At 44.3% G+C, this 16,503-nt stretch overlaps 1 protein-coding gene across 1 annotated transcript in view; it reads left to right on the top strand.

The window, feature by feature from the left end:
• The window catches only part of CCDC91 (coiled-coil domain containing 91), a 141,996-nt gene extending 127,371 nt beyond the window's left edge, over positions 1 to 14,625 (top strand). Inside the window, exon 12 of the mRNA XM_053711502.1 lies at positions 14,453 to 14,625. Coding sequence (XP_053567477.1) covers positions 14,453 to 14,564 — 112 coding nt within the window. The 3' untranslated portion in view covers positions 14,565 to 14,625. The remainder of the gene's footprint in view (positions 1 to 14,452) is intronic.
• The last annotated feature ends 1,878 nt before the right edge of the window (positions 14,626 to 16,503 follow it).

The following is a 16,503-nucleotide window of genomic DNA, read 5'->3' as shown; positions in this document are numbered from 1 at the left end:
TCAGATCAGGTGAACAAGGAGGCCATGTCATTAGATTTTCTTCTTTTATACCCTTTCTTGCCAGCCACGCTGTGGAGTACTTGGACGCGTGTGATAGAGAATTGTCCTGCATGAAAATCATGTTTTTTTTTGAAGGATGCAGACTTCTTCCTGTACCACTGCTTGAAGAAGGTGTCTTCCAGAAACTGGCAGTAGGACTGGGAGTTGAGCTTGACTCCATCCTCAACCCGAAAAGGCCCCACAAGCTCATCTTTGATGATACCAGCCCAAACCAGTACTCCACCTCCACCTTGCTGGCGTCTGAGTCGGACTGGAGCTCTCTGCCCTTTACCAATCCAGCCACGGGCCCATCCATCTGGCCCATTAAGACTCACTCTCATTTCATCAGTCCATAAAACCTTAGAAAAATCAGTCTTGAGATATTTCTTGGCCCAGTCTTGACGTTTCAGCTTGTGTGTCTTGTTCAGTGGTGGTCGTCTTTCAGCCTTTCTTACCTTGGCCATGTCTCTGAGTATTGCACACCTTGTGCTTTTGGGCACTCCAGTGATGTTGCAGCTCTGAAATATGGCCAAACTGGTGGCAAGTGGCATCTTGGCAGCTGCACGCTTGACTTTTCTCAGTTCATGGGCAGTTATTTTGCGCCTTGGTTTTTCCACACGCTTCTTGCGACCCTGTTGACTATTTTGAATGAAACGCTTGATTGTTCGATGATCACGCTTCAGAAGCTTTGCAATTTTAAGAGTGCTGCATCCCTCTGCAAGATATCTCACTATTTTTGACTTTTCTGAGCCTGTCAAGTTCTTCTTTTGACCCATTTTGCCAAAGGAAAGGAAGTTGCCTAATAATTATGCACACCTGATATAGGGTGTTGATGTCATTAGACCACACCCCTTCTCATTACAGAGATGCACATCACCTAATATGCTTAATTGGTAGTAGGCTTTCAAGCCTATACAGCTTGGAGTAAGACGACATGCATAAAGAGGATGATGTGGTCAAAATACTCATTTGCCTAATAATTCTGCACTCCCTGTATATGACTTTTTTGTGGGGGTACTCACAGGTATGGAGGACCACCACCTCTGCCAACTCATAACAGGTAATATTTGTAATCATCATGTAAATACTCTAGTTTTCACAAGAGGAGGCTGCAAAATACATAAAAACATGGTTAATAATGTTGTCCCTTTGCTTTTCTCAAAGTTACTGAGCAGAATTTATCAATCTATAATCAATGAGTACTGGCACCATTTCTTTTACAAAAACAAGCACTGTGTGTATGTATATATATATATCTATATATATATATATATATATATATATATATATACTTATTCGATTCATGAGTCGGTTTATGTAAGGGGATATAAAAGCCCTGGAAATTATCCTTCCTCCACCAAACTGTACAGTAGGCCCTATGCATTCCAATAGGAAGTATCCTCCTGGCATTGCCACACCTAGGATTCTTCCTTTAGATTGCCAGATAGCCAGATAGTGAAGCATACATCAATCCAGAGAACATGTTGTCACTGCTCCAAAGTCCAGTGGCAGTGAGCTTTACTTTCATGAAGTTCCCGAAGCACAGTTCTTGAGTGATCCAACAGATGAAATACAATTTCCTTCTTCATACAGGGAGAGACCACAGCTGCATTCCTTACTTGTGGGAAATACAGAACCTGGCAACCAGGAGGAGGCAAAGACACCCCAACCAAAGGCTTAAATACCTCCCCCACTTCCCTCACCCCCCAGTCATTCTTTGCCTTTCGTCACAGGAGGTTGACAGAGAAGTGTCAGAAGATTTGGAATTAGTTCCTTTGGAAGGGTATCTACCCTTTGATATGGGACTGGAGTTTTAAGTAGTCTTGTCAGCCTCTCAGTGAGAGCATTGATGAAAGTTAGAGTCTGGAGATGCAGGGAGAGTCTTTCTGCGAAACCATGCAGACTCATATTAACAGCTCCTAAGCAATCAGGGTTGACACGTTTCGCTGCCTGCTTTTCTTCTCTCAAGTCCATGTCAGAAGTGATGCTTCTGTTCCACGGAATAGATTCCGGTATGATCGTTTCATTTTTTTACACATATGTTAACGCTAGAAGACCGGGTCACAGTGGGACTGCTTTATCTTTATGGATTCAAGGGTTAATATCTCCTGAGAGGGATTGTTGAACAGTGGGGTGTTAATCATATTTGTTTATGTGATTTATGCTGCTTATATGTGTGAGATGTTTTGGGCTCATAGGCTGATATGAAATGTACAGGTTGCTCCTTTACTTTGAGATCTGCGCAGTTTTATTAAGCTTGGCACGCTTTTCCTTTAGCAGGGGCGGTCCTGCATTGCGCACCGTGTGACCTGGAGTGGTCGCAGTTTCCATTTCCTATTCCTGACCAAGCGACTACGGAGAGGAGCGAGTTTTCTCTACACTGTCTGGGTCATAGGAGGTGGTGAGTGCCCCAGTCATTGGGGGGTATAGGCGCCGGTTGTTTTTCTTTGATTTATATAAGGTTACCTAGTTATGGAGGATTCTGATTTTTTAGAGGGTGATCCCTCTAAGACTGAATTCGATACCTATGTATATTGTGAGGAGGCCCGGGTAGTCCAGCCCTCTCAATTATGTTCCATATGCCGCAACAGTGTGTTTTCATCAACCAATGTTGAGATCTTAGATGCCACTGAGCTTTCCACCTCTGAGGACTCTTCGTCCCATGAGGTGTGTCCCCCTACATTCATCTGATCCTACACATGCAGCTTCCCCTTCCACCACTAATCCTCCACCTGGAAGGGGCCTTTTTCCACCAGACGTTACTGCGCAGTCCCGTATGGCAATGTCTGCGGCCATAGCCGTTTTGCCTCATACGGCTATGCGCAAACAAAGGGTTAAACCATGCACTCCTGCCCAGGGAGCATCATATAAATTGACGGTTGTATCCGACGAGTCATCTGAGGATGCGGTTCTCTCTAAGGCTTCAGAGTACAGACCTTCTGGGTCGGAGCCTGCTGATTCTATTCCTCCAGCAGAGGAGGATTTTGCTTTTAGATATAGAGTAGCACATCTGCGCTTACTTCTAAGAGAAGTTTTGGCGATATTAGAAATTCCCAGTACTAATTTGCCAGTCGAATCTCAGAGCCCTAAATTAGATGGCAAATTTGATTGACGGGTGGGGAAGGATGGAGATCCTCTTCCCTTTCGTCTATTTCCTTTTTAGATCCCAGTTCCGGGCTCTTTAGGGGGGTTGCGTTGTTGCCCATCCCTACTTGGCTAACACTTTTTGTGCGCTTGCCTATCATTTTACTATTCCGTTTAAGGATAGTGTATTCTTAGAGCTCTTGGTTATAAGAAGAAACTTTTTATGAAGATGTTTTCCTCATGAGGGATATTTATGTACTGACGGCTTAAAGAGTTCCTATGGAAGCATCTCTGGCTCGATTTGAGGTGAGGGTTCCCTCGATATTTTCGAGAAAGAATTAAGGCCTTGCAGCTTATAATTCTTTTATCTGTGACTTTTGCAGATTTCTAGCCCCAAAGCTAGGGCTTCAGGCCCTAAAGTAGCTGTTCTCACGTTTGCTGTCACTAATCTGGGGAGGTGGTCGCCGTCCAGTCCAGAGCCATTTTTGGGAAGATACAAAGGCATTTCAACCCTGCATCCCATGGGAGCCGTCAGTAAGTGCAGTTGTGCTAAGAGGTATGGTATAAGGGTATGTACACAGAAAGATGGCATTTAAGGATAGCCAAGAGTAGGGAACAGCTCAGTAGTAGTGATAAAATGAAGTATTGACCTTAGTACATTAACCCCTTAAGGACAAGGCCATTTTTCAATTTCTTTCCCTTAAAGGGATGGTAAACTCCATATTATTCGTTTACAGGAATAGTCTTGTTGGATCACATTAATTATATACACTTAATTTAATATAATACAATATATTAAAATAACTTACAATTCTTTTTATTATAAGTCCTTCTGATCCATTTCAATTCCAGCCCACTGTGACGTCATATTGCTTGTTTATATTTTTAGACAAATCAGTAAGCCTGTCGCCCGCCAGCCTTACTTCAATGCAACCAGCTTTACGCATGCGCAATATAGCATTAATTATGCAGTTTGCCAATCCAATCAGGAGCCTTTAAATCGGCTGGCGAATTTGCGCGTTCATGTGTTGGTAACGCATGCGCTCATTCACACTTTCCACACGTAATATTTTCAAAATATGTCTTTGTATGGCATGACGATAGCTCTCATATGTCTTTGTATGGCATAACGATAGCTCTCAGACTCGCTGTTATCTCTTTTTTTTTACGTATAGCAAGTAAACATTGGATGTCATGACTAAATGTTTACTTGCTATATGTCATGTAACAAACTGCGCTTTAGGAGCCGTGTCGGGATCGAGCAGAGGCTACAACGTATTTAGCGGGTGGGACCGCAATACACGTCACTTTGATTTTGCTATAGAAGTTAGATGGGCGGAGCTTAGACACGATAATACACATTTAGAAAACCATATAAATATAATGAAAGTAAGTATGAAATTATTTAATTTTATATGCGGTTTTCTTAATGCTATATTGAGGGATCTTAATATTCTATTCAACATCATCCAAGTTTACCATCACTTTAAGGACCAGGGCTATTTTTACATTTCTGCTGTGTTTGGGTTTAGCTGTAATTTTCCTCTTACTCATTTACTGTACCCACACATATTATATACCGTTTTTCTCGCCATTAAATGGACTTTTTAAAGATACCATTATTTTCATCATATCTTATCATTTCTATAATTCTTTTTTTATAAAATATGATAAAAAATTGGAAAAAAACACACTTTTTCTAACTTTGACCCCCAAAATCTGTTAAACATCTACAACCACCAAAAAACACCCATGCTAAATATTTTCTGAATTTTGTCCTGAGTTTAGAAATACCCAATGTTTACATGTTCTTTGCTTTTTTTGCAAGTTATAGGGCAATAAGTACAAGTAGCACTTTTCTATTGCCAAACCACTTTTTTTCAAAATTAGCGCTAGTTATATTGGGACACTGATATCTTTCAGGAATCCCTGAATATCCCTTGACATGTATATATTTTTATTTAGAAGACATCCCAAAGTATTGATTTAGGCCCATTTTGGTATATTTCATGCCACCATTTCACCGCCAAATGAGATTAAATAAAAAAAAATTGTTCACTTTTTCACAAATTGTTTCACAAACTTTAGGATTCTCACTGAAATTATTTGCAAACAACTTGTGCAATTATGGCGTAAATGGTTGTAAACGCTTCTCTGGGATCCCCTTTGTTCAGAAATATCAGACATATATGGCTTTGGCGTTGCTCTTTGGTAATTAGAAGGCCGCTAAATGCCACTGCGCACCACACGTGAATTATGCCCAGCAGTGAAGGGGTTAATTAGGGAGCATGTAGGGAGCTTCTAGGATTAATTTTAGCTTTAGTGTAGTGTAGTAGACAACCCCAAGAATTGATCTAGGCCCATCTTGGTATATTTCATGCCACCATTTCACCGCCAAATGCGATCAAATGAAAAAAAAACGTTACATTTTTCACAATTTTAGGTTTCTCACTGAAATTATTTACAAACAGCTTGTGCAATTATGGCACAAATGGTTGTAAAAGCTTCTCTGGGATCCCCTTTGTTCAGAAATTGCAGACATATATGCTTTTGGCGTTGTTTCTTGGTAATTAGAAGGCCGCTAAGTGCAGCTGCGCACCACACGTGTATTATGCCCAGCAGTGATGGGGTTAATTAGGGAGCTTGTTGGGTTAGTTTTAGCTTTAGTGTAGTGTAGTAGACAACCCAAAGTATTGATCTAGGCCCATTTTGGTATATTTCATGCCACCATTTTCCCGCCAAATGCGATCAAATAAAAAAAAAAAAGTTCACTTTTTCACAATTGTTTTCACAAAATTTAGGTTTCTCACTGAAATTATTTACAAACAGCTTGTGCAATTATGGCACAAATGGTTGTAAATGCTTCTCTGGGATCCCCTTTGTTCAGAAATAGCAGACATATATGGCTTTGGCGTTGCTTTTTGGTAATTAGAAGGCCGCTAAATACCGCTGCGCATCACACATGAATTATGTCTAGCAGTGAAGGGGTTAATTAGGTAGCTTGTAGGGAGCTTGCAGGGTTAATTTTAGCTTTAATGTAGAGATCAGCCTCCCACCTGACACATCACACCCCCTGATCCCTCCCAAACAGCTCTCTTCCCTCCCCCACCCCACAATTGTCCCCGCCATCTTAAGTACTGGCAGAAAGTCTGCCAGTGCTAAAATAAAAGGTATTTTTTTTAAAAAATATATATTTTTTAGCATATTTACATATGCTTCTGTGTAGGATCGCCCCCAACCTCCCTGATTCCCCCCCCCCCAAACAGCTCTCTATCCCTCCCCCTCTACCTTATTGGTAGCCATCTTGGGTACTGGCAGCTGTCTGCCAGTACCCAGTTTACAAAAAACCCTGCTTTTTTATATTTTATTATTTTTTTCTGTTGTGTAGCTTCCCCCCAGCCAAAGAGCAACCCCCCCACCCCCACCCAGATCCCTTAGATGTAACTATGTTTAAAATTATTTTTTACCCACCCTGCCTCCGTGCACGCCCCCGATCCCGCCCCCCTCCACGTCATAGCCAACATTGATGGCCGCCCACCCGCCTCCCACTGCAGCTCCCACCCACCAACGATACCGGCCACCGATGTCCGGTGCAGAGAGGGCCACAGAGTGGCTCTCTCTGCATCGGATGGCCAAGGGGTGTTACTGCAGGATGCCTCGATGTCAAGGCATCACTGCAATAACCGGAAAGCGGCTGGAAGCGAGCAGGATCGCTTCCAGCAGCTTTAAACCCCTAATGTTGTACAGGGTACGTCGCTGGTCTTTTAAGACCAGGTTGTGTGCGACGTACCCTGTACGACATGCGTCGTTAAGGGGTTAAAGACAGTTACTAACAAGTTAAATGGCTCTAATCGGTCAGGAGTATCACTACATGGTCCAGATCTATGTGTGATGGAAAACATAGCCAAACCAGCCGTGGAACCTAAGATGGTAGTTGTCAAGTGTATTTGTGTTAAGAAATATAGTACAGGTATACTTAAACAGGGTTATAACTTAAAGGTGCAACCTATGACAGAAAATAGGGTCATAACCATAAAAAGCTTCAACATTGAATATAGGGAACAAAACATTGATCCCTTGCATAAAGGCATCTGTATGTGCTGTCTATACACTCTAAGTAACCCAAAGTAATAATTATTTGCCCGTTATCTCTGGCGGAGAGGGGTGGGTCACCTTCTAGTCTGGATCTGGTTATAGGAAGGGACAGAAACAAACCAACCCCAGGGTTTAGTGAACATGTGAAGAGATATGATACAATAACATTACACAAATATGCATCAGCAAAATGTAACCTGCAACAGAAAACAGTGCAATAACAGTAAAAAGGGCAGCAACCTTCGTGTCCCCTATAGCTCTATCTCCCCAGCATAGGAAATCGGTGGAGAATATATATCCGTCCACCACAGTTGCCAATTGTGTCCAGCAATACAGAGACCACCGGAGTAGTCTATTGTTTCCAAAAGCTGTCCTGGGGATTTCCCCAGTGAAGAAGTGTACCTGAGGCGTTAGTCCCTCCATGTGGGGGCAAAAAAAAAAGAGTGAGGAAACTAACCATCCACGATCATCGCACATCATACTGACCCTCCTTATCGAGGTAGGTCTGCAGTTCCTTAGGAGTGCGAAATAACTTAGCTCCAGCAGGTGTCTGCAATCTCAACTTGGCAGAATACAACAGAGAGGCCTGTCTCCCCTCTTTATACAGGCGGGAGCACAGTGGAGCAAAGTCTTTGCAGAGTTTGGTCACTTCTGCGGAAAATTTTTAAAAGATTAGCAGTTTCTTTCCTTCAAAAACTAGGCCTCCTGTGTGGAATCGGTACGCTCGTAACAGAGCGAGTTTTTCCTGCTAATTGAGACACTTGAAGATTACCTGGCGTGGTCGAGAGTTTAATGTTTCCAGGCCATTGTCCGGGCCTATACGGTGAGCTCGCTCTACATCCAAAGGCAGGTGGTCTAGGTTAATTTTCAGCAACTTGGGAAGTGTTAAGGCTGTAAATTCTAGCAAGCCCTTGTTTTTTTACTGTTTCAGGGACGCTCACCACACAGAGATTATTTCTCTGTCTGCAATTCTCAAGGTCATCTACCTTTTCCTGTAGCACTTGGTTTTGGCGCAAAAGCTGTCCCACTGAGGTGGAAGTTGATGTTTGCCTGTCCTCCACATCTGATATGCGCTGTTCTGCTTGGATGATTCTTGTAGAGAATTGGCGTACCTCACTAGTGAGAGTGTCTACCCCTGCTTGGAGGGATTCCATTTTCGGCAAGAAGAAAGATTTAAGTTCCTGAAGCAGGGCAGAAGAGTCTGCTGTGATTGTGTTTGAAGATCTAGGGGAGGGCGGGGATTCAGCATGTACCTCTGCTGCAAGCTGCTTCTTGTCTGAGTGTTTGTTTCTGGAGGCCATCCTTCCCGCCAGCTAGTTAGAGATGGGTGTGAAATACTGATCTAGCCTCATACAAAATTTGTGTTAGGTTACTTGCAATAATAAGAAACTTCATTTGTTGTGGCTGTAGGTGTCCCCTAGATGACAGCGTTGGACTGCAGGTCCACACTCACAAAGCTTTTTCCAAGCAAGTTCAACAAGTGCAGTCTATCTTTGCTTTCTTCCCTCTCCCCTTTCACACAGATCCCAGATAAAAATAAATGTCCAGCCCTGCAAGACAGACACTGCAAATGGTTATATGAATGCAGACTTGTAGCAGTTAGGGGTGGGGGGACAGGCGTCAAGGGCTGCTCCTTAAAATATGAATGTTCTAGCAGGAGTGCTGCCTGTGTATTAATGTGAGGGTGATAACTCCAAAGCGAGATAAGCTAGTTGTCTGTACAGTAGGTGTCCCATCACAGTGTTATAATGTATAATCTGCTGCTTTCTTTCAGGAGTTGTTGTGCCCTGAGTACTAGGGGGTTTATAGGGGCGAACGCTACTGTATAGTACCAGACCAATTGTAGGGCCCCTAGTATTATATAGGGAATAGCTGTATTTCATGGTATTTCACTGGCTTCCACTGCTGTATCCCCTTTATTTTTCACCTGATTCCTTTGCTTTCTTTTTTGTTCACTTTTTTTTTTGCTTTTATTGTCCTAGATAGACCAGCTCTGTGGTCTATAGCGACTCACCCCTCCTTGCTCATGTGCCGGCCATGGATGCGGTCTTACAGAGCTCTAATCGAGCCGTTGTGGATGCCGGGCGAGGGGCCTTAATCCAAGATAGCGCCCGCGACCTGCTCTCTGTTGCGTACTTTTGTCTCCTAGGGGCAAGGGCGATATTCGGCCCTTCACACTTTGTTGCCAGTTGGGGCTAATATCCAGAAGGAAGCCCAACAAGGTTGATGTGTGGGGAAAAGGGCTTGCAGCGGAATTTAGATGTTCTATGGAGCTCGATATGCGGAGATCTTCGTTCCTGCTGCTAGTCCGTTGCTCCGCCCACCGAAACCCGAGACAATTTTCTTTTTATTAGTCTTTTAGTGTGGATAATACCCAGCATCAGTGACTTCTGATATGCCTGAACACGCCAAGTGTTTTTTGGAAGCCTACTCATTCCTGGAATAAGTCCAAGCAGAGGCCCTCTGAACCTAGGTTGGCCGGAGGGGCCAGTCCCAGATCCTATCTTGGATTGCGTTAGGGACAGTCTATCACTCTTTCAGTCATTTGATTCAGGAACGTACAGGATCTGTGGGTCCTAGAGGTCATAGCTAGGCTTCAAGTCTCAGCCTCCCAGGGCAGTTTCCTTCTATTGATCCTGTCTTCCAGACAGAGAGAGGGATGCCATTTCAGGTTGGTACAGGTTTTTGTTCTCCTTTGGAGTCATTGTCCCAGTGCTTATCACAGAGTGAGGTTTGAGATATTATTCAAACCGTTCTTTTCATGGTCCCATAGAGGGAGGAGACTCCCGTCCTATTTGGGTTCTAAAGCTTATCATGTCTCCTCGTTCCTCATGTCTCCTCATTCCAGAGGGAGACTATAAGGTCCACTCTACCCTTGGTAGGGGAAGTGCAGTGCAGGTCCACTGTTGAGGAAGGGTATCAAACCTTCTCTTTCCTTTTCAGGGAACTTACCGGTTCCTAAGGTTGACGTTTCTGGACCAGCACTTCCAGTACATTGCTCCCCCATTTTGGTCTTGCTACTGCTTCTAGAGCCTTTTAGGAATCTAGGGATTCTTTGTCAGTTGCCAGAATTCAGATCTAGCAGTAGATTCCCTTGTCTAGACGATTCTGATTCAATCACCATCGTCTCATCGGATTAAAGACCATTAGGGATTTCATCTGTCTTTCTCGATCCTCAGGGTTGGAAGAAATCTAGACCAGAGTTTTCTGGTGTAAGGCACCAGGGTGGGTTCCTGGATGCTATCTTAGTCTTCATAGACATGAAGACATTTCTATCATACTTGTAAAGTTATGAAGTAGCTTAATCAGGTTGTGCCCTCCAGACCTCCTTCAGGCCATTGCTGGCTCTGTGTTTTGGTGGTAATGATTGTCATGTGGTCCATCTTGGACTTCATTCCTTTTGTCAGGTCTCATTTAAGCTAAGGCTCGGTGTATGCTGAGGCAGTGGAGCTGCGCTGTTTTCGAATCTGTCTTAACAGATTTACCTGGACTACTGGTTGAGAGAATTGCTCTCTAGTGTCTTTGTCCAGATCTCCTTGTCCTGAAGGACGTCTTTAATTCATCCAGGACTATTTTGACTTTGGTCGCAAGCCCATCAGGATGGTGAGGGCGTGTCAAGAGGGCATGGGGCCTGTGGACTCAGAATGTTTCCCTCCCGATTACTTTATGGATCTTCAGGCAATCTTTTTGCTCTGAGGGTTTAGACTACTGGGTTAGTCCCAGTTTATAGATTCTAGTCTGTCCTCCATCTGAGGGGAATGAGAGACTCCCTAGCGATGAGGGTATTATCTCGGGTTTGGTAGTGGGTGGAGGCCCACTACTGCTCGCTATTAGTGATCCACTCTCCGGGGGTGGTCATCCGGGACGGATGTTCTTTTCAGACATTCCCCATATCTGGGGATAGGATCTTCATCCGAGGGGTTTTTCGGATATTTGAAACTGGAAGGGGAAGCCGGATGAAAATTTCAGGACATCCCGTCTCAATACCAAGTTACCCACAGATGGGTCGTGGTTCGGGATCCTCAGGCAGAGCTAATGGATGCATTAGCGGTGCCTTGGAGGTTCAATACAATTTTTTCCTTTTTCTGCAATATCACTCTTTCCTCGAGTGGTGGTTCAAACCTAGCAGGAGCAGGCGTCAGTGATACTGATTGCTCCGTCACGACCACAAAGATCGTGGTTTGCGGTTTAGTGGGGATGTCATCTTCCCCTCTGTGAGGGTTTCCTTGTCACAGGGATCTGCTGGAACAAGGCCCTTTTGCTTCATCAAATCATAATTCTGAGGCGGACTGCATGGTGATTGACGCTTAGTCTTAGCCAAGAGGGGGTTTCTGAGAGGTTATGGTCTTCTTCTTCAAGCGCGTAAGCGGGTTCCTCGTCAGCTATCTAAAGGTGTGGAGGTTCTCCTGTGAAGAGCGTGGTTTTTCCTGGTACACTATTCAAGTGAGAAAGGATTTTGCAGACGTGGTGCCCTCAGATGGGAGACACCTCTCCTTTTTTTGCCCTCCTGTTAGCATTCAGTGTCCTCTGGAGCTTGGGTGTAATTTCCCACAAATAAGGAATGCAACTGTGGACTCTCCTTGTATTAAGAAGGAAAACATAAATTATGCTTACCCGATAATTTCCTTTCCTTCTGTACAGGGAGAGTCCACAGCCCCCGCCCGTGTTCTCCAGTGGGCGGCCCTATATTTTAACTTGTTCTTCTGGCACCTTTTTCACCCTGATATTTCTCCTAATGTTCCTTGTTCCCTCGGCAGAATGACTGGGGAATGACTGGACTCCCCCCCTCTATTTTGCTCTCTCCCCCCCCTCTATTTTGCTCTCTCCCCCCCTCAATTTTGCTCTCTCTCCCCCCTCTCTTTTGCTCTCTCTCCCCCCTCTCTTTTGCTCTCTCTCCCCCCTCTCTTTTGCTGTCTCTCCCCCCTCTCTTTTGCTCTCTCTCCCCCCTCTTTTGCTCTCTCTCCCCCTCTCTTTTGCTCTCTCTTCCCCTCCTTTCTTTTGCTTTCTCCCCTGTTTTGCACTCTCGCTCCCACTTGACCATGCCCCCACCACAGCCGCTCCCGCCGGCCACACCCCCATCACGGCACGTCCGGCCACACCCCCACCACGGCAGCTTCCATACACCTTCTCTACTGCTCAAGGCCAGGTATGTTTGTCCTCGTGCAGTCTCTACTGCATCTGACAAACATACCTGGCCTTTTATTATAGGACTAGTCCTAAAGCCCGTGCACAAGGGCCATTTTTTGTAGTAGAGCGGTCCCACCCCTTGCTCTCTCTCTCTTCCCCCTCTCTTATGTGCTCTCTCCCCCCCCTATCTTTTGCGCTCTCTCGCTCTTTTTTTCTCTCCCCCCCTCTCTTTTGCTCTCTTTCACTCTCCCCCTTTCTTTTGCGCTCTCTCCCTCCTCTTGTCATGATACAATCATGTGGAGTGGTTGATACCTGGATTGGCTACCCGGCAGAGGTATTGTGGTCTCAGCCTGGAAAGGATTAAGGTGAAGTATTTTTTTCTTTGTGTGAAATCTGTTTTCAGAAAAGCTGTAAGCTGAGACCCCCCCTCCTTCGCCTGTTACAAGTCTGAGGTGAAGTGTTAACGTTAGTGTTAGTGTGTGTAGGAATGCAAAAAGCTTGTTTGTATTGGCTGTACTCGTAAATTATAACCAGGGCGGTGTCTTTGACAAGACAAAGAAAGTTTAGTTTAAGTATGTAACAGAAAGACTTGTGTGTAGAATTGTCCTGGGACCAGAGCCACTAACATCAGGAACGGCAGTTCTCCACATATCTAAAGGAACTTGGTAATAAGTTGGATATTGTGTGTGTAATTCTTTTCATGTCCCATTTTCTTTTTAAAGAATTGTAACTTTGCAATTGTATGTTATTTTAAATGTCTTTATAATTTCGCACTGTGTAACCTCTATTAATATTTTTATTATTAAACACATAGAAAATCTCATTCTGTCTTTTGGGCTCTAATATCCGAATTCACACTCCTGTTGAGACAAGGTTAAAGGCACGTTACCTAATTGTTAAATTGTATGAGTTTTTTGGGGTTCCCAAAACGCTCCTTTAATTTAGAAGTTTTTGGTGGTGGCAGAAATTGTTAGAGCAGTGTGGACAGGATTTGGGGATTAGTGTGGTGTCCCTTTTAAGGTTCTTTTTGTAGAGTTGCAAGGTTAAGGGAACCAGAGCTGTGTGCCATTAACCCCTTCATGCCCAAACCCCTCTATTGTGACGTTGAGAAGGTTTGATTTGTCACACCTCTCTTTTGCTCTCTCCCCCTCTCTTTTGCTCTCTCTCCCACCTCTTTTGCTTTCTCTCTCCCACCTATTTTGCTCTCTCTCCCACCTATTTTGCTCTCTCTCCCCCTCTCTTTTGCTCTCTCAACCCCCCGCTTTTGCTCTTTCTCTCCCCCTCTCTTTCTCTCTCCCCCCTCTCTTTCTCTCTCTCTCCCTTCTCTCTCTCTCCCCCCTCTCTTTCTCCCCTCTCTCTCTCTCTCTCTCTCCCCTCTGTTTTGCTTTCTCTCTCCTCTCTTTTTCACTTTCTCCCCTCTCTTTTGCTCCTTCCCCCTCTTTTGCTCTCTCCCCCCTCTTTTGCTCTCTCCCCCCTCTTTTGCTCTCTCCCCCCTCTTTTGCTCTCTCCCCCCTCTTTTGCTCTCTCCCCCCTCTTTTGCTCTCCCCCCTCTCTTTTGCTCTCCCCCCTCTCTTTTGCTCTCCCCCCTCTCTTTTGCTCTCCCCCCTCTCTTTTGCTCTCCCCCCTCTCCTTTGCTCTCTCTCCCCCCCTCTCCTTTGCTCTCTCACCCCCCTCTCCTTTGCTCTCTCTCCCCCCTCTCCTTTGCTCTCTCTCCCCCCTCTCCTTTGATCTCTTCCCCCCCTCTTTTGCTTTCTCTCCCCCCTCTCTTGCGCTCTCAGGCCACACCCACTCCCGGCCGACCACACCCACTCCCAGGTCGGCTACGCCTGATCACGCCCCATCGCGGCACTCCTGCCGGTCACGCCCCCTCGTCACGCCTGCTCTGTCTGACCACGCCCACGAGCAGGCCCCCCCCCCCGCAATGGCAAATCCAATGTTAATGTCTAATGTTGATCCTAAAGGCCAGGTATGTTTGTCTTCGTGCAGTCTCTACTGCGCATTACTGCCTCTGACAAATATACTTGGCCTTTTATTATATAGGATATTTTTTGTAAGGTATGTCACAGACCTACTACACGCTTTACTTTCATCTGTTTTTTGGTTACAGAGATTTGATGGAAAATCATCAAGCATTTGAAGCTGCCCTAAAGAAGGAAGTCAAACTGCAGAGAAAAAGTCTTCAGGAGACCATTGAGTTTTTAAATAATCCTTCATTGTAAACTACAAGCAGCTTTCTGCAACTTTTGTAAACAGTTTTAATAAAAAGTTTAAAATCAAAAATAGTTTTTTTCATTTGTTTTTCATTTGTTGTTTTCTCCAACATTGATGTGTCCGGTCCACGACGTCATCCATAACTTGTGGGGAATATCTCTTCCCCAACAGGAAATGGCAAAGAGTACAGCAAAAGCTGTCCATATAGTCCCTCCTAGGCTCCGCCCACCCCAGTCATTCTCTTTGCCGTTGCACAGGCAACATCTCCACGGAGATGGTTAAGAGTATGTGGTGTTTTAGTTGTAGTTTTTTGTTCTACTATCAAGAGTTTGTTATTTTAAAATAGTGCTGGTATGTACTATTTACTCTGAAACAGAAAAAGATGAAGAGTTCTGTTTGTGAGAGGAATATGATTTTAGCAGCAGTAACTAAAATCGTTTGCTGTTTCCACATAGGACTGTTGAGATGAAATAACTTCAGTTGGAGGAAACAGTTAGCAGACTTTTCTGCTTAAGGTATGACTAGCCATATTTCTAACAAGACTGTGTAATGCTGGAAGGCTGTCATTTCCCCTCATGGGAACGGTAAGCCATTTTCTTAGTCTCAAACAGAATAAAGGGCTTAATATGGGCTATAAAACTGGTAGACACTTTTATGGGCAAGATCGATTGCTTTATTTGGGCATTTTATACAGATTGAGGTTGAATTTCACACTTATAAACTTTGGGGAACGTTTTTTAACGTCAGGCACTGGTTTAGACACCTTTTCAGTCAGGAAGGGCCTTCACTGTAGTAGGCTGAGCCTCATTTTCGCGCCATTACTGCGCAGTTACTTTTGAGAGCAAGACATGCAGCTGCATGTGTGTGGATCTGAAAGTAGTTGAAAAGGTTCCTAGAAGGCTTCATTTGGTATCGTATTCCCCCCTGGGTTTGGTAAAGTCGAAGCAAAGGCTGTAGCTGGGACTGTAGAGGGGTTAAATCTGTAACCGGCTCCGGTTTCTTCATTTTAAGGGTTAAAGCTCTGAAAATTTGGGTGCAATACTTTGAATGCTTTAAGACACTGTGGTGAAAATTTGGTAAAATTTGAACAATTCCTTCATTGTTTTTCACATATTCAGTAATAAAGTGTGCCCTGTTTAAAATTTAAAGAGACAGTAACGGTTTTAATTAAAACGTTTTTTTGTACTTTATTGACAAGTTTAAGCCTGTTTAACATGTCTGTACCTTCAGATAAGCTATGTTCTGTATGTATGGAAGCCAATGTGTCTCCCCCTTCCAAATTGTGTGATAATTGTGCCATAGCGTCCAAACAAAGTAAGGACAGTACTGCCACAGATAGTAAGGTTGCCCAAGATGGTTCATCAGATGAAGAGAGTAAAGATAGTTCTACTTCATCTCACTCTGTGTCTACACCAGTTTTGCCCACGCAGGAGACGCCTAGTACTTCTAGCGCGCCAATGCTTGTTACTATGCAACAATTGGCGACAGTAATGGATAACTCCATAGCTAATTTTTTATCCAAAATGCCTGCATTTCAGAGAAAGCGCGATTGCTCTGTTTTAAACACTGTATAGCAGGAGGGCGCTGATGATAATTGTTCTGTCATACCCTCACACCATTCTGAAGGGGCCATGAGGGAGGTTTTGTCAGATGGGGAAATTTCAGATTCAGGTAGCATTTCTCAACAAGCAGAACCTGATGTTGTGACATTTAAATTTAAATTAGAGCATCTCCATGCACTGCTTAAGGAGGTGTTATCTACTCTGGATGATTGTGACAACCTGGTCATTCCAGAAAAATTGTGTAAGATGGACAAGTTCCTAGAGGTTCCGGTGCACCCCGACGCTTTTCCTATACCCAAGCGGGTGGCGGACATAGTGAACAAGGAGTGGGAGAAGCCCGGCATACCTTTTGTTCCCCCTCCTATATTTAAGAAATTATTTCCTA

Source organism: Bombina bombina, chromosome 4 (genome assembly GCF_027579735.1).
Source record: "Bombina bombina isolate aBomBom1 chromosome 4, aBomBom1.pri, whole genome shotgun sequence".
In the NCBI taxonomy this organism is placed as follows: Eukaryota; Metazoa; Chordata; class Amphibia; order Anura; family Bombinatoridae; genus Bombina; species Bombina bombina.
The sequence above is the reverse complement of the archived record's forward strand: the minus strand, read 5'-3'. Positions and strand labels throughout refer to the sequence as shown.